At 37.8% G+C, this 26,737-nt stretch overlaps 1 protein-coding gene across 1 annotated transcript in view; it reads left to right on the top strand.

The window, feature by feature from the left end:
- Positions 1–26,737, top strand: part of epb41l4a (erythrocyte membrane protein band 4.1 like 4A) — an 89,264-nt gene that overhangs the window by 29,963 nt on the left and 32,564 nt on the right. Inside the window, exons 2-6 of the mRNA XM_036595049.1 lie at positions 4,965–5,069; positions 12,412–12,463; positions 13,101–13,179; positions 14,943–15,040; positions 17,100–17,220. Coding sequence (XP_036450942.1) covers positions 4,965–5,069; positions 12,412–12,463; positions 13,101–13,179; positions 14,943–15,040; positions 17,100–17,220 — 455 coding nt within the window. The remainder of the gene's footprint in view (positions 1–4,964; positions 5,070–12,411; positions 12,464–13,100; positions 13,180–14,942; positions 15,041–17,099; positions 17,221–26,737) is intronic.

Below are 26,737 nucleotides of genomic sequence, written 5' to 3'. Positions count from 1 at the left end.
ATCAGTCTGTTTAATCAGGTTTAGCTGGTGAGACGCTTTGCGCAGGATTTGTTTAGGGTTTACAGAAAATTAACTTGCATACAAGGGAAAAAATGAGATGTTTAATATTTACACAAGATACACCATTTTGGTTGCATTAGGCTTCGCACCTGTGATAACGATCCAGCTGTCACACTCTGAGCTGACTCCTATTAAAGATCCTTCTTTGCTCTCAATTTGGATGGCATTTCATCAGTGTTAGGCACTTTAGGTCTTTCCTGTTATGACTTTTATGTGTGCCTTGAAGTAGGCGAGGTGAGGCAGGCGATATGGCAAAAAATGTAATCTCATGATACTTAAAGAAGTTTTTTACGATATATCGATATGTCATGGTATATATTTTTTGACATCTGATTAATTGGAAAAAACATAATAGTGGCACATTTAAAAAATACTATCAAAATGTATGTATATTCAACATATCAGATACTGCACTGCACTAGATCCAATAAAACAGGACTAATTATGCTGTCTTTTTTATCAAACTTGCAGTTTTTTTAAGAATAGACAATATCCACGATAAACTCAGAAAAGAATTATGTGAGATGTTTCCCCATAGTGATAAATATTGTCATATTGTCCAGCCCTATCTTGACATAACAACCATACACTGCCAGAAAAAAAGTGCAGGTACATTTTTTTATTAATCAAAGTATAAACAATGTAAATGCACCCTCAAAGGTACAACAGTGGTTTTAAGGTCCAACTGTGTACCTTAAATATTTTTTCAAAAAGATAAAAGTTACATATTTGTACCTTTTCATAACGTAATGCCTTAAAACTGAACTATAAAATGAAAAGCCTGGAGCCGAGACAGGGTGTGTGGAGTCAGAACATCTTAAAAAATATAACTGCAGTACAATTATGTTCAGTAACTAAAGGTACTGAACACCTACCCCTGAGGGTACCACCCCCATGGCAAGAAGAGTACTGCCCCACAACAGTTTATCTTTTTATCCGAGAGTGTACCATTGTGGGCTTAATTTTTTGAAAGTCTAAGATTATTCTACTTATGAATGTCATTTTGATCTACTATTTAAATGCAGTTACAGAATTAAAATGACTCTGACTACAATATCCAGCATGCATCACGCAAGCACAACATAAAATTGGTAATCATGGGGTGTCAACCAATCTTGACTGCTAGCCTAGCCGCTGACCTGTAGGCTAATGAATACAACCAAGCTTGCATTAGAGTAATGCTTACCTCAGTTATCGAACAAAGTCATGAAGAAAACGACAATCTTTAGCACAAAATGGACACCAGAAACATGTTTTTACCCTTTCAGTTAAAGACAGAAGCCAATCTGATGTAATGTTATCTAGCAAGCCAGGCTACATAGCTAACTTTAGCTTTTAGCTTTTTGTTGTTCCAATCTGATGAGCCATTTCAGTCACATGAGTAATCTCTTCTCTCCATGTTAATGATGGTTTGAAGACTATGATGATACAGCTGCAATACGATATGTGGCTTCCTAGCAGTAACATTAGCTATCTGCCTTTTCCTACATTCACAAACTAATGTAGAATAAATAAATAAAAAACACCCCTGCGCTTGCAGTTTTAGAAGTTAAATATCATATAGGAACATATCTGGACATCACACCTATATGAGCTTGTTGGACATCCCATTTCAAAACCATGGGCATTAATATGGAGTTGGCACCCCTTTGCGACTATAATAGCTTCCACTCATCTAGGAAGGCTTTCCACAAGGTTTTTCTGCCCATTCAGTCAAATATTTGTGAGGTTAGGCACTGATTTTGGACTAGCTCACAATCAATGTTCATGCCAAAGGCGTTCAATAGGATTGAGGTCAGGGCTCTGTGCACTATACGTTCCTGTAGGTATTGTTTTCCTGGCATCCACCAAACCCAGATTCATCTATCAGATTGTCAGATAGTGAAGTGTGATTCATTACTCCAGAAAACACGTTTTGACCGCCCCAGAGTCCAATGACCGTATGCTTTACACCACTCCAGCCAAGGCTTGGCGTTGCGCATAGTGATCTTAGGCTTGTGTGCAGCTTGTGTAGCTGCTCGGCCATGGGAACCCATTTCAAACTCCTAGTGCACAGGTCTTGTGCTGATGTTGCTTCCAGAGGCAGTTTGGAACTCTTTAGTGAGTGATTCAACAGAGGTTAAGCACTGTGCGCTTCAACGCTCTGCGGCTCTTGTTGCCTCTACACACTTTCATTTCAAAATAATAGCACTTACAGTTGACTGGGGCAGACATTTCATGAACTGACTTGTGGCAAAGGAGGCACCCTATGACAAGGCCCCATTTAAAGTCACTGAGCTCTACAGTACGACCCATTCTACTGCTAATGTTTGTCTATGGATATTGCATGGCTATGTGCTTGATTTTATACACCTGTTAACAATGGGGGTGGCTGAAACACTGGAATACAATAATTAGAAGGCCATGTAGTGTATCATATATCATCAGAACAAAGTTTTCCTAGTCTTTAAACCCAAAAATCTCATTCTACACTCTCAGAAAAACTGTATCTTTCAAAGTATAAATGCTCTCTGGTATCCTTGAGGGGTACATCTTCGTTACCTTCAGTCAAGGAACATAATTGTGCCATATTCTATTACAGTTATAATTTTTAAGTTGCTTTGATTCCATACACCTCATTGCCAGGCTTTTCAATTCATTTTTCTACTCACACAAGGTATAATGTGAGTATAGTGTACATTTAACACACATGTAAGGTTCACAATCAGCTGTTAAGAACCATATCATATCGTTAAGAGTGTATTATGATTGATTGTACAATGGGGGACTAAATTTTATATGGTACCTTTTTTCCTACCAGTGTATAGAGTATGTACAATAGGCTGTAGGATGCGAGTACACAAGTGTACAAAAGGTGTTGTGATGGGTACATTTTTTATTTTGGCCAGAATATCCGTTTAATTCATATTTAGTTACATAATGGATTACATTTATGCTCCATTTATATTCTGTATGGACAGGTTCATATCTGCAGTTTAATGGTTTTGCCAGATTTTCTTTTTTTTTATTGTTTTAAGGACCTGTGAGTGAGAAATAATTCCTGTAAAATTGCATCATGCTTTTGCTATTGCTAACGGTAAACAAGACCTTTAAGAGTTAAACCTACAACATTTATCATACGCGTGGTTTGTGGTCAGGAGCGTCCTGTCGTACTTCATGTCTGAGCTGAAAATGAAGCCGCAGATCCCTCCCCACCGTCGTAAGATCTGTAGGAGATAAACAAACAGTGCATGATGGACAGATGCAGTGCGCTGCAGAGGAGCCAACCCAGACCCAACCTAAATTCAGCTGAAGCTCTTCAATAATTGATCCATCATCATCTCTGCTTGATTTTGGAAGAGACAGACAGTAACAAACACTGCAAGTACAGTTCTGTATAGCTTTAAATTTAGAATATGAGAAACAGAGTGACCCACCTAAAGCCCTAAAAAAGTTAAAATCTTAACCCCACTTAAAATCTAACCCCAGATGTGGTTGATCAGCCAAGACTTCAGTTTTTACTTCTTTAGTTTTGCATTGGAACTGCATGGCTAATGTAACTACAAAGTAATGGAAGCTTGAGAAGAGTGTGACCCAGGGACTGTATTCCCTCAGTTCTTTATATGATACATCATATCTCGATATGATACATTAAAATATAATATGAAAGGGCTCTAAGGTCATAGTTAAGGGCCTTGAGTACACCAAAGGCCATACAGGGGACAGTAAGGAGTGGAACTTCATAGGAACAATTGTTCTAGGCTAGGCCAGCCTCAATAGGCTAAATAGCTTGCTCAGCAAACTTTGCAATGCAAATCATTACTTCAGAATGTATCAGAGTGTATCACACATAATCTTTTTGATATTGTTATGTATATTTGTAACAGAAGTATGAACGTTAGACTCATTTTCATAGGAACTTAATGGAAACTGCTTCAAGGAAACTTGATTGAGGCTAAATGGGGCCATGAAAACATACAGTTGTGTCCTATAAAATTACAGTGAGGGCCCTGGGAACATAGGGTTTCCAAAATGGCACAGAGGGAACACAAAGAGTGGGGAAGGTAGGGATCCATAGAGCTGTTTCCTAGATACTTCAGTGAGCAAATAAAGTGCCTCAGCAACATAGGACTATTTCCTAGATATTTCAATGAGCAAAGAAAGGACCCTTGGAAACTAGGGCCCTGGAAATATAGGGCTGTTTCCAAGATATTTCAGTGAGCAAATAAAGGGTCCTGAGAACATAGGGCCCTGGAAATACAGAGCTCTTATATTATTTCTCTTATAATATTTCAGGGAGCAATTAAAAGACACCCAGGAAAGTAGGGCTCTTTCCTAGATCTTTCAGTGAACAAATAAAGGGGCTCTGGAAAGTAGGACCCTGAAAATATAGGGCTGTTTTCTAGATATTTCAGTGAGCAAATAAAGGACCGCAGCAACATTTGGTACTGGAAATATAGGGCTCTTTCTTTGAGATTTCAGTGAACAAATAAAGGACCCCAGGAAAGTAGGGCTCTGGAAATATAACACTGTTTACTTGAGAGCAAATCAAGGACCCTGGGAACATAGGGTTGACACCAGCTTATAACTCATCAATTGGCATTGTGCAAGCTGCATGCTTAAATCATCACTCTCTTTCCTCAAGGCATGTTGAGTTGTTTTGTAATCCCAATTAAACGTGTGTATGTGGTTTCTGACTCTGTATGACATACTGTTACCTATAAAAACAGCCAAACGTGGACAAATATTCTGTATGTTAGCGCTGTGACTGTTTTTAGCTATGCAAAATAGCTTTATCCATTTCAAAATTTTAGCTAGACGTCGTAACTTCTCAAACCGCAAGGCTGAAAATCTGTCCTTTCTTTTCTTGTTGCCCCAGAAAATGAGATTTGTAATGTATTATTTTTCCTCACCTTTCTTCCCAGAAATCCACCAAGGGCTCAGTGGTGCTGGACTACGTGTTTAGCCATGTGAACCTTGTAGAGAACGACTACTTTGGGCTGCGCTACTGCGACCGCAGTCATCAAACGGTGAGTAGTAACTGTCGTCCATGTCAAATGAAGACAATGCAATAGAAACGTTAAGGTTTGCAGATTGGATTGCAGGGATAGTGCGTTTACAAAGAGGCGTACACGTTACTGAAGGTGTTTTAAGAGGCGGAGAATGACTGTGTTTGCCCAGGGGCCAAATTCTGGGCTAGGCGATGGGAAGAGCCATAAAAGAGCGTGACAGTAATCTTTCCATAACCTCCTCCCACCACAAAGGTGCTTTGTGGGACCTGTTCCCCAAGCTTAGATTTATTGCTGAGCCAGAAGTGGGTGAGAGGCACAACCTGTGTAAATCACCTGCCAACACTGTGATTACAATGTAAGACAACGTAAATGGGGGACTATTCTTTTTGGCTCATGTTCTTCACATGCATCCTTGACTCATGGATCATTTTTGTAATAATTTTTTCCAAGGAACGCAAAAAAAGTCTGTGAAAGCTGGCGTTCGTGTTTCCATGTCAGCGTGTTTAAGGATTTGTTCTGAACCTGTTATCACCATGTTAGTGATGCCGTTTGGCGTTTAAAGACATGGCTTAATAATTGATAGTGCAACCAAATTCAGTCAGAGGATAGTTTGAAACTGACTAGTGTAAACGAAGGACTTAGTAAAGACTTAAGTCTAGAACTTAACCTGTCTCGCAGTTCGCATGACTGCGCTTAAGGAGTTGAGGCTGTGGAGAAATGTTGTACTACGTAGTTAGGTTAGCTCATGAATACTGACTATGAATAATTGAGTATAACTTCCATGAGTACATGGACTTGACAAAACATTTGAATGGGGATGTACACACACATGAAGGCCTGTCACATGAGCTGTGATCTCTTTTCAATTTGCTAAGGATTCGTTTTCCATAGCATATGCGACGACACTGTCCCATTGTACAGCCCTGAGGAACCAACCTAAAATTTTGCTAATTTTTATAGTTAACAGTGTCAGAAACCACATACACAAGTCTATTTGAGGTTAGTTAAGATCTCAAGGCACATTAAGGCAACTGTGTGATGATTTAGGCATGCAGTTTGCACAATTTCCTATTAGCTTTATATTAGCCTCATAGCTCCGGGGCAAAACTTCAGACTTCAGACATGTTTTGCGTGATGGACTACATTTTGGGTAAGGGGTATATTGTGTAGATTGAATGTCTTTGGAAACTATTAACACCTCTGGGAGAAAAACAGGAGAGACCTTAACTGCCAGAATAATGTTGCCTCAGGGTAACAAACCCATTTTACTCACTTTACAATGATACATATTTAATGTTGATTTTAGGGTTAATAATGAAAGGAAGTAAGTATTTATTCATTTTCATCCATATAAACGTACAATTCACATCTGTTAGAGTGTGACATTTATGTTTTAATATTCAGCATCATAGAAATAAGTTATGTCAAGAGCCATTGCTGCAATATGTTTGTTGCTTTGAAGCAACACTGTGCAACAGTGGAATGGATTTAGCCAGTACCAGGTGAGGTATCACTTGTACAGCCACGTCAGAGAACCTTGCAGTTATTGCTTAGTTTTTCATTTAAAATATTTGTTTTAATTTTGTGATTTTGCTTACTTCAGAAATCTGTTAACGTGTTTGCAATTTTAGAGACTAGAAGCCCCCTTCAGACAAAGTCATGCAGCAAACAGCATCCAATATGTTTTATAGCAGTTCCCATTATAAAAAAATTGCCTGGTTCTTTTTTGTTTTCGCATAGTTTGAACTCTTATTTGTGGATTTGCATGATTGGTGTTCAAGAAATCAAAATATTACTTCAAAACGTTTTTTATTGTGTAAACATGTTTTTTTTTCAAAATAGCAGAGCTATTTTTTTAGTATTACAGTATAATAGTAGTGCTATAGTATTTATAGGTCAAAGAACTGTGTAGTTAGTCAGTTTCTTTCCAAATATTTAGATTAAAAGTCAGTTTCCTATACAATGCTCTGTATTTTTTTTTATTGTTGCACAATGTTGCCTCAAGGCAACGTACCCCAAAATGACCCCTGCATGTATTATTTTTAAACAGTTGTTTTGAAATTTAGTTATCGCACACATTTTATGCAAGAAAAGTGAATCTTTTTTTTAAACATTACTCTCCGAATGTGTGCACGTGTATGTCATACACTGTCAGAAACCAATATTCAAGTCTAAATGCAGTTAGTTAAGATCCCGACTTAGGCAGGCAGCTTACACAATGCTAACTGGTGAAGCATTAGCTTCAATTTTCTGTTACCTATATTAGCCTCATAGATCCAGAGCAAAAGTTGAAACATGTCTTGTCTGGTCAACTCCATTTGGGGAAAGGGGGATATTGGATAAATTTGATTTCTTCACAAATTATTCTATCCCTGGGAGGAGAAACAAGAGAGACCTTAGCTGCCAGAACTGCTCCCATAGTCCCAGGGCGTCTGTCGATGACATTTACCCCAATCATTATCTGTGCAAAGGCAGACAGGAGGTTTGCCCTTAAAGTGCTGGACTGGGGTGTTAACCAGCTTTTCTTTTTGTCTTCACGGACCGCGCCGTTGCCAGATTGTCTTCCGCAGGCTCTCATTTGCATAAATCGGCCTGTGCCGCAACCTCCCAGCTGCGGCAGTGTGATTATTAGATAAGATTGGCCAATTCAATTAACTTATTCTAATTTGATCATGGCCAGCACTAATTGGCGTCCCTCTGTACACAGATGTTTGAGGGTACGCATCTATTTGTGTGCCTCAGTGTGTGTCTTTTGATAGAATCCCTCAGACAGTCCTCCTCTCTGTCATTAATTTTGACTTGCTGACTTGAAATATTTTAGGCAGCTTCATTTGCATGCGCTCGCATGCTCCGAATATGATCAAAGTGCAAGGCGCTCTGCTCCTCTAGACTTCACCTGCAATATATCCAAGTTCGTTCCTCCAGGAATTCATAAAAGTACAGAGAAATTCGGCGTGGGTGAGCCAGAACACATTAGCAGGTGTTAATTAGCCTAGCCGCGCAATCTGTGAAATGAGCCTGATTTTGACTCGTTTTGTGTGTATCGAATGTAAACGAAGAAAGTACAAACAGGAAGCGCCGTGTTATTAATAGACACGAGAGCGGAGGACGTCCGCAACTTGTTTTTACGGGAGAGACAAGATTTAGCACAGTAGCAGAGCCGGGCCTCAGAGACATCAGCTTCTCTGTGTTAAAATTAGCATAACACAGGCGGCTATTGAAGCCTAGCATTCAGACAGACTGACAAAAATAACTTTTGCACAATGAATATCCAAGAGTCTGTTCAGTTCTAGTATTTAATACATCAAAACTGTTAGGCTTATTATAAAGGAGATGTCATGTTAAGAGTTGCCAAGGTTTTGTCTCTATGTTCCCAAAGTTCTGTGTTCTAAGGGTCTTTAATTCCTCACTGGAATTTCTTGGAAACAGCCCTATGTTCCCCAGGCCCTGAGTTCATTCATTGTAATTCTGGAAACAGCATTATATTATTCCCAGCTCCCTATGATCCCTCATTGAAATTTTAATAGGAAATAGATGTATGCTCCCATGCTGCCTCAATCATATTTCAACAACATGAAAATAAGAGTAATGTCCCTAGCTCTAGTATATTTACATACATACATACATACAGTGAGGACACACAAGCGTGGAGACATTTTTGTTATTGTTATTTAAGAAACACCCAGCGCATATATTTGACTTTGTGCTTATAAATATGAACAAAAAATATGTAATAATGTATTCCTCTGTAAAAAGGTAGGAGGCCTTGGCTAAGCCAAGCAAGCACCTTTACCTTTTTTAGAAACCTGTCCTCGGTTTCGATTTTGGCTGTATGTTTATATAATGATGCTCCCACCTTCATACTTCACTGCATGACTTCATGAGCATGATTTATATTTATGGATCCCTATCAATTTTGTTTTTTTTAGCATATCTTTGTTAATGTTTATGAATATGTAAGCAGAAAATACACTATGTGAGTAATTTGAAGTGGTTATATGCAGTGAACATATCACTGTTGTAGGAAGAAAACCTTGTATCTCTGAAACGATAACTTTACAGGAGAAGGAAAAAAACATACTTTACTTTTAATAAGAGTCAATGGAACCAGACTTTTTTCCAAGCCATTTTGGGTCATTTCTTTTAATCCATTCATCATCAAATGTACAATTTTCAAATTATGTCAAAATAACATAAAATATGGAGATACAAGGTTTTCTTCCGACAACAGCGATATGCTAAGTAACAAAAGTATGTTTAAGAAAGTATATTAAAAAACAAAAGTGTCAGAATACTTCCGATCTTTCTCCCAATGTTTACAGATGTTATATGTAAAATAATATATATTACAAGGAGAATAATATCTGAAATTGTGGTTTATGGATCTGCTGCTTCCAAATAGATTTCCTTATTAAAAAACACTCTGATTAAACCTTTTAGTGAACAACAGAGAGAATCTATTCAGTGATAGACAGCATTGAAATGTTTTTAGTCATAATTTTAATTGATCTTCACAACATTATCAACATTGCAAAACATTACCAAAGTTGGCATTTGTATTGACGATGGAAATGGAATCATCATCCTCCAGTCCAGTACTTTTCTACTGTGGGGCAGTCCTGGGCTGGAGGTTAGGGAACCAGCCTTGTGACTGGAAGGTCGCTGGTTCGATCCCCTCAGCTGACGGTACATGACTGACATGCCCTTGAGCAAGGCACCTAACCCCCAACTGCTCCCGGGTGCTGCGGATAGGGCTGCTCACCTCCCTGTGTGTGTGTGTGTGTGTGTGTGTGTGTGTGTGTGTGTGTGGTGATTCACTGCACGGATGGGTTAAATGCGGAGGTCTAATTCCGATGTGCTCAGACACAGTTGGCTAAAAGGTTCATTTCATTTCAATGCTAGCATGAGAAAAAGAATGGTAGTGCACCAAACTTTCAAGTGGTTTATATTAGCTAGCTTAACTAGCTAATTAGCTCACTGAGGCTAGCCTAGCTGAGGCAGATTGCATTCCTATTGAAAAATCTGCTCATCATTGTTCCCTGTATGATCTTTGATGAGCCTATGATGTTAACCGTAATTTTGGGAATCCTTGCTTAGATTCCCTTAATGTACTATATTAAGGTATGATACATCATATAAAGAGCTGAACACTGAGCACTGGGAACATAAGTGCGCTTCCTCCTCTAAAACGAATTGAAGTCGTTCTGCGAGAGCCTCGTTCACCACCTGGCTGCGTGCTGCGACCTGCTCCTGCTTCATGTTTTATTGATGGAGGCGGTAATGACTCTTACCCGAAATTTTTAACAAGCCTGTTTTACAGTCCACTTTAATGGGCCTCATATTATGCTGCCGCTTGCATGACTGAACATCTCTAGAAGCTCGAAACCCGCTCAGATTCGCTCTTTGGTATTCAATAAAATGTCTCCCATTTTGATCTCCCAGGGGTGAATGTGTTTCCAATGCCGTTTCTGCAGCATAGATCAATAAATCAGTTATGAGATCATTTCTAATGTACACTAATTGGACACTTTATCAGAAACATCTATGTTGTAGCACTGTTGTAGCTCAGCAGTTTGCGTTAACCATCCTCTGGGCTTTAGGCAGTAGTTAGTTTCTGACCACAGAGCTGCTCTTGGCTGGATATTTTTGAGTGGTGGACCATCATCAACCTAGCAGTGACACTGACATGTGTATGAACTCAGCGACTTTATATACAGTTGCTGAGTTTATACACCGCTGTGTCTAAGAAACTCATACTACACACATTACCATGTCAGTGTCACTGCTGTGCTGAGAATGGACCTCCACCCAAATAATATCTAGTCAGGAACAGTCCTGTGCCCAGAAACTGACCAGTGATGATTGGGACAAATTATATAAAAGGTAAATGGCCAGAGAGTGGAAGTACAGCGTAAGTGTTTCTTATGAGTTGGACTGAGTAAGTTTTCAGGGGTTCTGTGCTTAATCCCTTGAATTCTAGGCTTTTTCTTCAGATCGTGAAGTTATTTTTTGAAAGGAATCTTTTTTTTGTTTCAAATTTCTCCATAGTTCAATGGTTGACATGTAAACAAAGTCATTCAGAGTGGTTTGATGTGAAAATGTTTAATTGTGGAGAAACCTACCAACTCACAAATACAACACAAATCTGCTATCCAAAACAACCAGTAAACCTACATCTTCTGAGTTTTTATATGTAATGTTGATGATGGTTAAATAGTAGTGAATCTGAAAAATAATGAATAAATAAATGAATTTTTTATTAAGAATTTATTTATATAATATACTTATATAACATATAAAACATACTTTTTGGGCAGTGGCAAACCCTGTTATACCTTGGCCTTCAGTTCAGGCCATAAATGTCAAAATTTGGACAAAACCGAGAAAAAAACTCTCTACAATAATGCTAATTTCTGCTAGCATCCCTGTGGGATTCTAGTAGTATGTTGCTAATCTAACAGTGATTCACCCCTCATAGTTTTTTGGCTGTTCTAGATTCAATGTGGACATTTAAAGCTCATAAAACACATTCCATGCTTTTAACAGTCATATGAACATAAATTTTGCCCTGTGGCAGTTTTATGATGGCTCTATAGTAAAGAGCTCTGGCAAAAAGCTGACACTGTTTTCTGTTTCCAACATCTGACTGAAACGCATCGCTCATGTTGCCACCTGTATTCGCGCTCAGTGGCGTATCTAGGACTTTCAGAAGTGATGTTTTTCTTAGAAAAGTGGTCCCCATTCTGAATCAGAATATGATTGGTTGATTCCGCTGTCACTTTCTAATTATGTCAGTGGTTAATTAGGCTTTCAGTTCAGCCCTCCTTACGTACCACAGAGAAAAAAACATCCAGATTTCCACTGGCCATTTCAAGAATGTAACCGTTTTGTAGAATTTAACCTAGTTAAATAGAAGTGTGTTACAATAATGCTTGGAGAGTTTAACTACAACAGGCATGATGATAGTATAAAATATAAATAATAAAAATAAAATTCCAGACTTTTTTTATTTTACAGAATTTAACAAGAAACACCTAGAAGGTGTTTGAGGGTCCTCGTTTGGTTTTAGGCCAAAACCATATAGCAAATACATCATAAGCTTTTAGAAAGTTCTGTTTCTAAAAGTCTGGTTTTCTGTCACTACAATTCTGAGTTGTTAAGTTTCTCGATAATTATGTGTTTCACTTAAAACCCATCTGAATGACTTTGATTACATCTTAGTGATTTCATTATGCAGAACAATTTGCAGAAATTTGAAAAATCAATAAAACCCCCCTTTAATCTTAAGACTACTATAAACTACATGGTAGCGGTTTCTAGTGAAATGGATGGTGAATATTTTGTCTGTGTGTTGTTACAGTATTGGCTCGATCCTACAAAAACCCTCGCTGAACATAAAGATCTGATAACAAGTAAGTACTGCCTCCCTTCTTTGCTGTAGAGAAGATGATATTGATAATGAATCAGACCGCGTGTTCACTCTTAAGCGGTTCAGAGATCCCTGAAGCTCCCCCACAGGCGAAGACATATTGACCTCGTGATTAACCTCCTATCTCCTCCGCTGATTAAAAATTGATTATCGCAGCGTGAAATTGCACAGATATTTTATGTAAAGGTCCCTGGATGAAACTAATATTTCTCATCATCTTCTAATGAACTGCTTAAGCCTTAGACCCCTCTGGTTTCTAATAATTACAAACTTAATTGTATGGGTATTTTTATCTCTATCTGTATAATTAGAGTAGATAGGAAAAAATTGAATTTAAATTGGCCAAAAGAACTACTGCTTTTATATTAAGAAGTGCATTAAGTACTGATTAAAAGTCAGTAAACCAATTAGACTGAATTATTCCACATTCTCTAATATTTTAGCTGCTCATTACTCAAATAACAACACCATATGGGTGGCTATTGCGTTTCACAGCGTCCTCTTAATCTGTTAAACAATTTCACTGAACATTCTTTATGCATCCCATTGATAGTAGAGTTCACCTGCAAATCATCTCATTATATCCTTTTTAATAGTTGGTTTACTGTTTCTTTTTGCAGCTGGACCCCCGTATACCCTCTATTTTGGTGTTAAATTTTACGCTGAAGATCCCTGTAAGCTAAAGGAGGAAATTACAAGGTGCGTTTTCTGTATATTGTCTGATAGTGGCTGGCCTAATGTAGTGGCTGGTATAGTCTAGTGGGTTACACATCTGCCTTCTACGCTGTAGACTGGGGTTCAATCCCGGCCTGGGTGAGCAACCTACGCTATACCAATAAGAGTCCTTGGGCAAGACTCCTAAAACTACCTTTGCCTCCCTGTGTAAAATGATCAAATCGTAATTTGCACTTGATAAAAGTGTCTGATAAATGCCTTAAATGTAAATACAAATAAAAGAGTGAAACTGAAGAAAAATACAGTACTGTGCAGAAGTCGAAAGACCATCCTTCATTTACTTCCTTTGCAGTCAAAATGGCCATTAAGTACATGTTGCTTATTTTTCAGCGTCAGGAAAAAACAAAAACATAACAGAAAACTACACCGACGCCTCAATAGCTTTTGTGTGTCCATTATTTTCCTTTATTTCAGCATCCATTCATTTCAGATTTGCTTTCAGTTCAGCCTTAGAAGTTGGTTGCATTTCAGTAATTTTGAGGTCTGAACCCTTGGGTGGTCAGTCCATTGTTCTGAAAACATCATCGGCTTTTTTGTTTGATTTGCAGATGTTCTTGTCTATTACTTTTTCTCATTAGCAGCTTCTTGGCAGCTACACACCCTTTCAGACTCATATTGTTGAGTTGTCTCCTCACAGTTGAAGGATGGGTTGAAATACCTGTGGATTTTTTCCGGATCTGAAGCAACAGTGGACCTTGATTTTCTCTTCTCTCTCAAAGATGAAAGCTTCAAGCTCTGTGTATCTGATGGGCACAGTTTGGGTGGTCTACCAGCTATTAACTCCTTTTTTTCACTTATTTTCTTTCAATTATCCTCTTCCTTATGCAAGTGGATTATTATATTATATTATATCTAATTATATTATGTCGAATCTCCTGAAGAATAAATAACTTGTACTTAGTGGCTGTTTTGACTAGAAAATTAAATAAATGGAGGGTGACTTTTGTGCAATACTGTACATGTCCTGTGTTTTAAGTATTTATGACAATAGAAAATAAAGCAGCCTAGTGAATTTTCCATTCTGGGTTGGGCTTATTCACTTATAGAACTATATAATTCTAAAGAAAATGAGAGCTCTTAAAATTAAAGTTTCTATCTGTTTTTTAGTCCATTTCGTAAAACACATTCCATAAAAAACACAATCCTAAGACTTCAACGTTCAGCTGATCAAAAGAATCTCAAGGCAGTGACTTTGTTAAGCTATGAAAGTATTGAAGTTAATTGTACTACATAAGAGGTTTGCTATGTTGAAGGTGCCTCAATATCAAAACTATGCTGATAAATAGAACCTTATAATTATAAGCCCATCATATGTTAATGCCTGGATTAAACAGGGCCAGAGTGATGTTGTTTTGCATTAATTTGACTAAAATGATGTTATTAATTATAATATATTATTAATGATGTTAATAATTTGTCATTGAATTGTGTGAATGCCTTCATTCGTCAAAGCAGAAACACTCATTTGGGATTGGTCAAGATTCTCACAACACACAGCAAACAGCTTTGTGATTGGCTAGAGGGTTTCTTTACGTATTGCAGCCCAGCAACCCTCAATTTTGCAAAAGGCTAATATTATTATTAATGATTAGCAAATTCTATATAGTACAGCCCTATGACACAGTTAAATTGGGTCATTTACTGTACACACCAGCTGAATAATACAATGTATGACATTATTTGGAGTTCACTGTATGTGTCTAATTGGTCTGACTGTCTTGTATCAGGTACCAGTTCTTTCTTCAGGTGAAACAGGATGTGCTGCAAGGAAGGCTTCCCTGTCCATTCAGTATCAGTGCACAGATGGCAGCTCTGGCTATTCAATGTAAATATCACCCTTAAGTCTTTCCCCCTTTTGTTTTCCACTAAAACAGGTCCCGTTAGGGCTGTATCAGTATAGAAATGAATCTTACCATTGATACAATGACAAGCCCAAAAACAATGAACTACAAGTAGCCCTGCCCCCAAGACAGAATTTTCAAAAATTCTGCATAAATGCTCCATTCTAGAGAAACGTATGAGCCAGAAATGTTCATAGCATTTCATAAATCTAAAAGCTCCCTCACAGAAAGTTATTTCATGAAATCAGGGGTTCTTTAACCTGCTTGTGGGCCCTGGAGCTGCAGGTTGTTGTGGGCCCTGTGGGTCTAGTTACACAGCGTCCAAAAACTTAAACCCTTTGTTTTATTGAATGTGCACTCATTTCCGCCACCAGTCAGCAACTGCCAGCACTTCCGTCTATCATCTCTCCATTACTGCACAAACATAAACCCAGAACCAAATGTGTAAAAGCCATAGTCGGTCAAGATTTGAAATTTGCACTGAGAAGGCAGTTAAATGAAGCTGATGATAGCTTCTTATTTGGCGGGTTCTTTTCTAATTTTCCATTTCACCATAAATGGTACCACACTTACATTTTGGCTCCTGTAACTGCTGCACCATTTAAGGTGGAATTGAAAATTTGAATAAGAAGAATAAGAAGCGAAGAAACTAATAGAAAGCCAGTTCCTGTTTCACTTGTAGCTCAAATACAGCAAGTTTGAGAAGGGTTTGTAAGCTAACATCAAATAAATAAATGTATTATAAATGAGGTTCAAAAAAGTTGTATTCCATTTAATCCATACAAGTACAATAAGTTGGAATCTAAAAATGTAAGCATATCCTGAATGTGAGCTCATATGTGCTATAGCGGTGCTCAATCCAAGCTGTCAAAAAAGGCTTCTCCAGCTGTGTGTGGTAGAGTCAGAGTCAGTGAGTGGACCCAAAGCAGATAACATGACTAAGATAAAATCAGACAGCTGAGATGTGCTGAGATGAGAAAAAACAGCACGGCAAACTTAAAACCTAAACCTAACCGTCAAAGCCAAAAACATATTGCCAGGACAGGCATGAAAAATGCTTATGGTCCATTCTTGTCTTACCTTTGATGACCTAAAGTAATATTTGACATTTGCTTTGACATTTCCACAAAGTCTATGCCACAAAGCCTTTGTAGTAAAAGAGCATCGTCAGTACAAAATTCACTCAAAACTGACGATGATATTTTTTTTTCAGTTTTGGAAGTGTTAGGAAATGACATACAGAATCTCACTTTTAAATGCCAGCAGTGACATCTTTAAACCACAACTGCAGCTTCAAATTCAAGCACTGGCTCTGAAAACAAGCTGAAGGCTTGAGGCAATGGCAGACAGGTTGCTGTGCAGTGACGGGAGAGCTGAGAAAATAAGGAAGAGCTTTTCGAAGACTGTAATAATTTGATTGGCCATAATACAGTGATTCTTTGCTCAAGTGCACAGCAGTAGACGTTATGCAAGACAGCAACAAAGTGATGTATTACTTTATTTTTGTTTAGCATTTGCAGAACAAAGAAAAGAAAGTTTTTAGTTGCAAACTGTGCCTCACTGTGTTGAGGGTTTATAAGGTTAAGAATATGTTGGGGAATATGACAATATAAGTTATTATGTTTCTAATTATATTGTGGAAATCATCAGTACTTAAAGAGAGTATAATTAGTTCATTACAGTATGTCAAGCACTGAATAAAAATCATTGTTTATAGTTTTTGACAATATTGTGTAAAATGTCTTGAAGTATTGTAATGTTATGTTTTCCATAACGCCCACCTCTAATTAAGGAGGAACCTTGTATTATTTATTACTAGGTATAAAACTGTGGTATAAAATATGGTATAAATATGTTTTATTTTATGGCTTATAATAATAATAATAATAATAATAATAATAATAATAAACTGATATTATATTTTTATTGCCCACCCCTTGTTCCTGTGCAGTTAGATATCAAAACACAGACCATGACATGCACCTCCTGTTTTATATGCTTCTGCAAACTGCAGTGTGTAATTTGTTTTCTGTTTTCCCTCAGCTGAGCTTGGAGATTACGATCCATACAGGCATATGCCAGGCTACGTGTCGGAGTATCGCTTCGTCCCCGACCAGAAAGAAGACCTGGAGGACTCCGTTGAGCAGATTCACAAAACTCTAATGTAAGCGGGAAAAAAGGAAACCTTTGCCCTGCTCACCACTACATTCTCCGAATCCATAATCCCTAATCCTGCTCATAACAGATTATAGATGATTGCTGAGAGAGCGCTGCTACTGAACAGCACATTAAAGGCAGCGTTTCTCTCTCTCCCACTCTCTCTCTCTTTCCCAGCATCTCGATATAGTCTTTATTACTGCATCCTTGTAAATCATTTAGATAAGAGCACTCTGAATCCCTCTTGACACGGATTATAAATCTAATCTAAAAGAGAATGCCATTGCAGACCTGGTGCTTCATATAGGCCGAAACATTCTACACTTAAAAATAAAGGCACCTAAATGGTCCTTGGGTTGGACGTACAGTTCTAGGAGAACATTTTATTGGTATGTAATCTATATAAAATGGGAGGTTCTTCAAAAGGGTGTTCAGACAATGCTGTTTCAAACACATGTAAGCAGGCTTCTTTTAATTGTTGTCTATGGAGCAATGTGTAACACGACTGACAAGCACTTCTTTGGCCTGCTCCACGTTTCTCAGCTCTTCTGCTGAGTGCCCATGAAGTGACATAAAGTGTCCAATATTTAAGCAAAGTATGAATTTTAACTACATAAAGGTTTTCATCTAACATTTTATCAGTGTTGTAAAGTAAAATATGGGGAGAAGTGTGCTGTACTTTTTTCTAAGTTCTAATTTTAGTCATTTACACATCTTAGTCATTGTTTATTAGCAATTCTTTTGTCACCACAAACCTCAACAATTACTGCTATTACTACAACTATTAATAATAATAATAATTACTATTATAATTCTAATTATTACTACTAATATCATTTTTAGTAGTAGTAGTATAAATATGTAGAGTGTTTAAGAAATGAGTGTTCAGTTAGATCAAGTAAACTTACATTTAACAGTAGAATTATATGGGACTTTTATTATGATCAGCATTAGGCTGTATACCAGTCAAGTTCTTGCTCAGGTAAGTTTTGTCATAACAGTTATACCAGTGTTCCTCAAGTAAGCACAAATAACACGCAAACGACGCAAAGCATGCCAATGTTATCCTGTTTAGCTGAATGGCTGAGTTAGGAATATTTCAGCCAAATTTCAAATGGAAACACAGCAGTCCCTCAGTTACCTCCCGCTGTCTAGTCTGTTTCATCTGAATTAGTGCACATTGTTTTTGAGGCAACAGGCGTATAGGAACAGCTGGCTATTTGGACTTTGCCTTAGTCTGACATAGATACCAGACCAATGTGAGGACAAGCCATAGACCAGCTGGTACTGAACCATGAATGACTATAATATTTTCCAAATTTCAGAGTTTTCTGACGGTTGGAAGGGCAAGTATTCATAGTATTCTGTTGACATCACGCAATTGCGCTGCCTCCATTTTGGTAGGCAACTTGAAGTTCACTCCAAAGTTCCAGCAAAAGCAGTAAAACACTTTTGTCAGAACACTCAGTTTAAAACTAATTTTTAAAGCACATTAACTGATACATTTGAGCATTTTATATTTATGTATTTTATTTGATCATATGTATAAGTTTTGAGCAGTTTTCATAGCCACTTTTTTGTAAAATCTCACAAATTGGAGTTTTGCTAATTCTGGAGATATGCAGGCTACATGGATCCAGTCGAACCAGTCAAGTTAATTTTCTCCCATAGCACTTTCTGGAGACTGCATCTAAAGTGTCCACATAATTTTTCTTCTTTTTCAAGGTTAATTTGGGCTATTTTGCTTTGTCTTCATCCACCTGCAGGGTTGTAGCTGCAGCAATGGCGAAGAGACAAGCTCTATCAGAGCAGTCAGAGACAAGCTTGCGTACCAAAATGGTGATAATGATGTAATCAAATACTATAAATATGAGGATATGAGGTGCATGTATGAGATGGAAAGGAATACTGACATAGGTTTATATATAGATGTGTGTGTGTGTGTGTGTGTGTGTGTGTGTATATATATATATATATATAGAGAGAGAGAGAGAGAGAGAGAGAGAGAGTTTGTTTTTGCTATTTTGCATAATAAAACTATTTCAAATTCTCTTTTGTTGTTAAAAAAAGCTCTTATTAAAATTGGAGGGATGTCCCAGAATAATAAGACACTGTTAACCTACAAAAATTGTTTTATTTATAAAGCTATATAAATGGTTTTATTTGAAAAAATATATATAGAAGTTTTGGCAGAGTGGTTAAATCTGCATTCTCAACTAATTAATTTGATAGTTTAATTAATTTCTTAATGAAATCTACCACAATGTCATGAATGAATCCGCACAGGCAGATTTAACTAACCATTGGTCTAAATTAGAATAATAGCTAAATTACAGCCATAACTGCTCAACATACAGCCTCCATGCTGCATCATGTTTTCGTCTGAATGGTTTCTCTTGCAAGCAGCACTCTATCTTTGCATCGTTATCATAACGATAAGCGTAATCTGATTATATAAAGCTTTTTGGTAACCAGCCATGCTGACTAGTGAAACAATTTACCTGTCAGATGTAAATATTTAGCTGCAGAAAGACGAAAAAATGAGTGGCTAGATTTGAGGATGAATTGTAAATATGCGACAGGCCGTAAATATGTGAAGCTGTCTTAGTTTGAGACCCCTGTTCTATGGCTTTGCTTCTAAGTTCCCTTTTGGCACCTTTATTTTTAAGATTCTAACAAGACCTACTTATTTACCATGTTTGCTAAGTTGAGGAATGTAGACATTACATCTCGCACCATCCACCCTTTATTTGTGAGACATGGAACGCCACCAAAATTTCCACCTCAAAAATCAGTTCTCTGTCTGTTTTTTTAAAGCTGTATTTGAAAGGACATGCAGAGTGTGGGGCTATGTCAGTTCCTTCACCATGGAAATGGTGCACTGTTGGAATGTTGTTTAAAGGATAATTAGGATTCCTCCCTCTGGCCGCGTTCCACACCTTTGTAATGGGAGTTGCTGGCGGAGTCTTCTTCATAGGTCTCAGCCAGGCACAGTCGCTGACCTTTGCTGCTGTTCATTCACTCGTCTGGAGTTCCTCAGAGAAGCGCTGGAGGGGGAATGCGTAGAGCAGAGAATGTCACATGACAGAGAAGAAGGTCAACGAATGGTCGATGCATAAATGCTCTTGCAGGGCTGTGGGTGGTTGACCTACTAATGGAAATAATCACTAACCTGACCTCGCTTCAGAGAAATCAGTTTCTGTAGCAGGTCTGAGGTTTTGTTTTTGGCCTCTCTCTTGCTGTTATTAGCCGTTTAGAGTCTCGATGCAAAAAATGATATCTTGGCTAGTGAATTCATTTCAAATCTAGTCAGTATATCTGATATTTTAAGGAAAAACATCTAGAAATAAATAATCTTCTAAAAAAAATGAAAATAAAAATATTCTTAAAACAATGTCAGAAGGAGCAATATTAATCCTAGAAGGGGCTGTGCTATCCTAGGTGGTTGCTAAGGTATTGCTGCTTCATTGCTATGGCAACCCAGGTGGTTGCTAAGGTGTTGTTAGACCGTTGCTATAGTATTGCAGGTGGTTGCTAAGGTGTTGCTTGGCCATTGCTATGGTATCCCAGGTGGTTGCTAAGACGTTTGCTTGGCCCATTGCTGTGGTATCCCAGGTGGTTGCTAAGACGTTTGCTTGGCCCATTGATATGTTATCCTAGGTGGTTGCTAAGATGTTTGCTAGGCCCATTGCTGTGGTATCCCATGTAGTTGCTAAGATGTTTGCTAGGCTTAATGCTATGATGTTTGCTAGTCCCATTGCTATGTTATTATATTATTAAGTAATTTATGTTCCATTTACATTCTGTATCTAAGTTTAATTCTTCACTTTTTCTGTTTCGATGTCAAAAAACATGGCAAAAGTATAAAGAATGAAGAGAACTTTTTATCAAATCCAAACTAATAAAATACCACCTCATCTACTTTTAGTATCAATTGAGAGTTTAAAATAAGAGCTTTTCTCCACTTGTTTTAATAAATTGATTATTACAGGAGGCATTGTAAAGCATGCACTGCTGTGCAAAGTCAAAGACTCCCCTTCGTTTCAACACCATCAACATCATTGAATGTGATTGGGAGAAAATAAAAATGCAACTAACGTCTAAGACTGAACTTTGGAGGTGTGGAAAAATGTCCCTGCAGATTTCTTAGGAAAACTGAAAGCAAGTCTACTCAAGAATGGAGCTGTGATAAAAGTAAACAGTGGACACACTAAATACTAAAAAATGATATTCGGTTGTCAAGGCTTCTGTGTAATTTCCTGTTAAATATATGTTTTCTTCATTTTTTGAAAAATGAATAACTTGTACTTAACGGCCACTTTGACTGGAAATTAAATGAAAGACCTCTTTCTTTTGCACTGCACTGTATATGTCATCTGGAGGGGTAGACTAGCATATGGTTCCTCTGAGTGTAATGAAAGAGGTGGCGAAGAGGCACGATGCATGCACAAGTCCATAGTTTTATCATCGTCCATGATGACAGCAGAGGAATCCACAAGGTTGAATGAACCAGTAATTAGACTAAGAAGAAAAAACTAGGAAAACAGAATAACTAGAAACCAGGGCAACAGAAAGACGCAAGACTTACAAAGCCACACAAACCACAAGACAAAGACATACAGTAAATATAGAGCATTCTACTGAATTAAACTGCTCTCCCACAGGAAAAAAAAAACTGCTGTCCCACAGTAAAAAAGTATTCATGTCTTAGATATTTAGAAGAATTATGTTATGATCTATGGAAACCCAATAGAGATAGATAGAGATAGTAATAGATACAGTAATAAGCTAAACACAAAAACATCATTATTTATGTGGTATTTTCTATAGGAAGGTGTCTGTCCGAGTATTTTCTATAGGAAGGTGTCTGTCCGAAACCTTAACCCCTAAATTTTAAAATAATACTTATATTTTTTGTATTTTTTTTGTATATTTGAAAGACCTTTTCTAAAAGACCTCTTTTAAAGTTAAATTGAAAGATTTAGATTTATCATGAGTTTAATTTTTAAAATTAAAAAAAAGCTTTTAAAATTAACTGACATGTTCATGACACTACCAAAACACTAATAGTTTTAGTCCGTAGGTGGAGCTTTGTTTCAGCCACACCCCTGCATTTTAGAGCAGGAAGTGAGGCTGCGCTTCTCCCTCATAGCCGCATAGTGAGCCATTATTTTGAAGTAAAGGTCAAAAAGTCTGAAAATCACAGTGTAACATTAAGAATTGTCACTTCTGAAACTTAAGTAATTAAGTAAACTTTTTTGTGATTTAATAAAAAATATTATGATTTTTTGTGTGTACAGCTGTTCAAAGCTGTGTTTGCAAGTTATATATTGGCTAGCATTTTTAGTAATGCTCAAATTTAGTTAAAATTGTTAAAACCGAAACATTTGATAAAGTTTCGGTAGAGTCTGCTTTTGAATCAGTTTAGGAGAATGATCCTTATACAAGGAAAGAGAAACAAGGAACACCTGCGAACAATGAGAGGGCATGGAAAAAGACAAGACACAGGTGCAAGGCATGAGAAAAGCAGAGAATGGGCAGGGCAAGGAACAAAGACAGAAACAAGAGCACATGGCCAGAGACGGATACAAGAACAAGGCAGGTCAGGAATGTTACACCGAGATGCATGAGTGGCACTGCATCTTTTCAAACTGTCACTAATGCAAGGTTATTGGACAGCTCAATGCACTTAGAGAAGAACTCTAACTGCCAATGCTGTTATGTCAGCTAATAGACGGCCATGTTGGCTAGCATCAAGCTGAGTAATTGGGGTCAGAGGCACGGCTATCCTACCCACCCAGAGCGACTGAGGCCAATTATGCTCCATGTTTGTGTTCTTAATCAGAAAAGGAGACATTTCATTGTGATTTTAATTTGATGTAAAGTCAGTGTGTGTTTCATTTTGTGGACGGAACAAAATGATTTTCGCCATGTTTTTGTCATTTCTTGACATTAAAACAAACAGAAAAAAGGCAGAAAGTCAGAATCAAAGCTGTCTGTACAGAATAAAAAATGTGTGTAATTGTAATTCAGTGTGTTGCAGGCCTCCATTAACTAAATGATTTCGTAATTACATTTGAATCAAATAGTGAAACGAAAGTAATAACTTTCAACTTCTTATTAACAAGGGGTTAAGATTCCACCCCTTCACTGTCTGTTATGCTCTGATTGGAGTCACTGCTTGCCCTCTACAGTGAGTGTGTGATTCATGACTGTGGCGTTCGTTGCACTGTTGGTACTTGAGCTTGCTCTTCAGCTCTCTAAATTGCCTTCAGTTTTGAATCATTACCAGTGAGCCGCTTCTTGATGTGCCGGGGCTGATGGGAAATCGGTGGAGGAGTATTGATTCCTCACCTCAGTGTCTCAGTGATGGATGAAGTGACACTCTGAGGTCTCTCATAAGAGCAGCAGGCTGAGGGAAATGAGAGAGCGGCGAGAGGGGCGGGGTCATGAGAATGAGAGAACGCACAGAGATCAAGAACGTGACAGAGTTTGGATGTGTGGAGAGGAAGCAGTGGAGGGGTGTCCGGGGAAGAAAGGAAGAGAAAGTCATAATTGAATCCGAACCGATGTAGAGGTGGCACGATACCACTTTCCGATGCTGACACCAATACTTAAACCTTGAGCATCGGCCGATACCAGTGCAATACTTTCTCTTCAAAACTACTTTAATGAATTAAATTGAGGGACGTCTAAATGTAGGCTATCATGCTCAAACTACTCGAACATGCTACTCCCCAACAAGAAGAAATACACAGCTAACAAGTTTGGTGATTTTGTTCGATATTTGCCATTTCCATCTCTTCCAAGTCTTTTTTATTCGATATGTCAAACTACATCAAAAGTTTAGATGTTTTCAACAATATATAAACCAGTCCTGTAGCTTCACAGGTTTCAAATAAAAAGCATGTAACTAATTTCACAGAATGATGAGTTTGTAATATTTAAATCTACACTGTGTTAGTTATAACTGTATATAATATGTGTGTGAGCTTCCTGCCATTTTGAATCATAAACATCATGTAGTTAACTTTTGAACAGAATCCATGGCACAGAGGCAGATCATGGTCACTGTTTGGACAGTTCATATAGTATTGTAGTACTATGAGCTAATATAACATCTGCGTCGTCTTCCTAAAGTTCGAAGCCGGTTTATCTTGTTTTTATCAGATGCTACAGCAGCAATTTGTTTTGGAAGTAAGCTCTTTGATTCTTTTAAACATCTAAAAAATCAAACATTATTTTTTAATATTTTGATTTCTTTCCTCAATAGCTTTCAAACAGAGGATGCAAAAGAGTCATATGTGTAAGTTATCATTGTCTGCAGCCAGGACAATCTGATGAAAACACTGACTGACTTCAATTGGACTGAAATTGAAGCACTTTTTCACAAAACATGATTGATTTCTGTGGACTGTCGTAACCAAGCTTCTAACAGACCATTGACAAATACAGCCGCAAGTGGCGATGACAGGGTCCAAGCATACCTAACCAGATAAACTTACAAGTTAGTATAGATAATGTTTGTTAGATGTCACACTTGTCACCGTCGCCATATTGTTGACATGCCACCAGTCAATGCGGCGATGGTGGCAGCGACAGCGGTGCTTGTAAAATCACTGGTTGTATACAGTTAGTTAATCAAGCATCTTGACAGATAAAATATAACCACAAGGAGAAATTTTTGGATAGCGAGAATAAACAGGAAAAAAATTAAGTCATAATGTTGCCAAAGTCTGCTCTCATCAGTCGGTCACAGATAGACAGTTATGTGAAGGATGAATTCGGTAGTTTTGCCCTTGATCATTTTCGAGTGTTGAGAATTGTTCAAAATTGACAGTTGACATTGACTGATGATCGACTTATACAGTCTAACTATTTATATATAGATCTCTCATGCTTTAGCTAGACAGTGAAGACAGTTAATAGAAGAACATAAGCAGGGCTCACGTAACTTAAGGACATAACGTAACTCACGTAACGTCAGTCTAACACTAATTAACTCAATTAAACATAGCTACATGTGTTAGCTATTACTCATTTTTGCAGTCACAATGACATCTGACAGTGTAGTTGGTGGTACAACAGACAGAATATTGCTGACCTTTCCACAGACAGAATAATTATATTTTTCTAGCAATTTATATGCTTTTAGCTCCTGCGGTGTGTACGCTGATGCAGTGTTTATAGGTAAATATAGATGCCTGGATATGTTATCATGGACAATGATGAATAGTCAAGACTCAACGGTAACTTAGTTTTTTATATTTTGATTTGAAAGCCATAGCCTGCATTGACTACTCATACACATTATGCTAACGGAATGCCAACAATATGGCCACAGAATGCTTTTTTTTAGGTTTCGCGAATGATATCTCCAGGTCTTTTATGCCATAGAACACAAATAATGGGGCATGAGTTTTAAAAATTATATCAGGTTCTATAGTCATTGTACATGAACAGTTTTAAAAGAAGATGTGTGCCAAATTTCTTAGTTGTATTTTACTACATTTTTAGTGTCTGGTTGAACAGTAATGATTATTTTCCATGTTAAAATCATAATAATGTTCTTGTAGCAGCGGGTGGGAGCGGGATTGGTATCTTGTCACCTTTTACACGCCTAATGAGTTTGCATGTCTGATATAAAATGACAAAATTATTCATATGACAAGTGATTCCAGACTTTTGAACAGTACTGTAATAGAGGCTCAAGTTATTTGTTTCCAGCCCAAGACGGCTCGCTCTTCTCTTTGCAGTGGCGCGCGAAAGCCAGATGAAAGGGGCCGAGTCCCTGGAGCGGCAGTAAATAACTCCCCACTGTGCAGTGCATTTATAACAGGGCATCTGCAATCAACCTCCACTCCACCCAGCCCCATGTGGCCTGCGCCAGCCTGCTCACACAGGGGGAATTTACACTGCATACAGAAGCAGAGGATGTGATCTGCCCTGCAGGGACTGAGAGGGCATGTTCTGGATAGGGAAGCAGGGCGGGAGCTGTGGAAGGATATGTGTGTCATGAGCATATATATCACACTTTAGCATTAGCATGCCCCCGATCTGTCATAGTCCGTGTACTTCAAAACTGCAGTACATGTCAGAGGTTTCAACAACTAATCAGCATTATTGATAACGCCAAAAATCATTGGCAACAAACCACATTATTGATTATAAATCACATCACGTGACTGAAAGAGGGAAATATGGATAGCACAGACTAGAGAACACTTCACTACATCATCATCTAAAAAGATGGTTTCCTCTAGGAAGGTTCTCCATCAATCTAAAGAACACTTTCATGGTGCAAAGAACCCTTTAATCATGGAAAGCGTTCATGATTAATGGCTGCATATAGAACCATTTTCTTTACTAAAGAACCCTTGCAGAAGCATCATTTTTAAGTGTGAATATCAAACAAACTAGCAGCACACACCTTCATCCCAAAGATAATTTACTTCTTCCCAAAGATAATCATTAGAGACAAAGTTGTAAAAAGGTGAGATGCTTTGCTTTTACTGGCTCTAACT

Source organism: Colossoma macropomum, unplaced genomic scaffold (genome assembly GCF_904425465.1).
Source record: "Colossoma macropomum unplaced genomic scaffold, Colossoma_macropomum, whole genome shotgun sequence".
NCBI classification, from domain to species: domain Eukaryota; kingdom Metazoa; phylum Chordata; class Actinopteri; order Characiformes; family Serrasalmidae; genus Colossoma; species Colossoma macropomum.
This window is presented reverse-complemented; position numbering and strand designations above follow the sequence as displayed.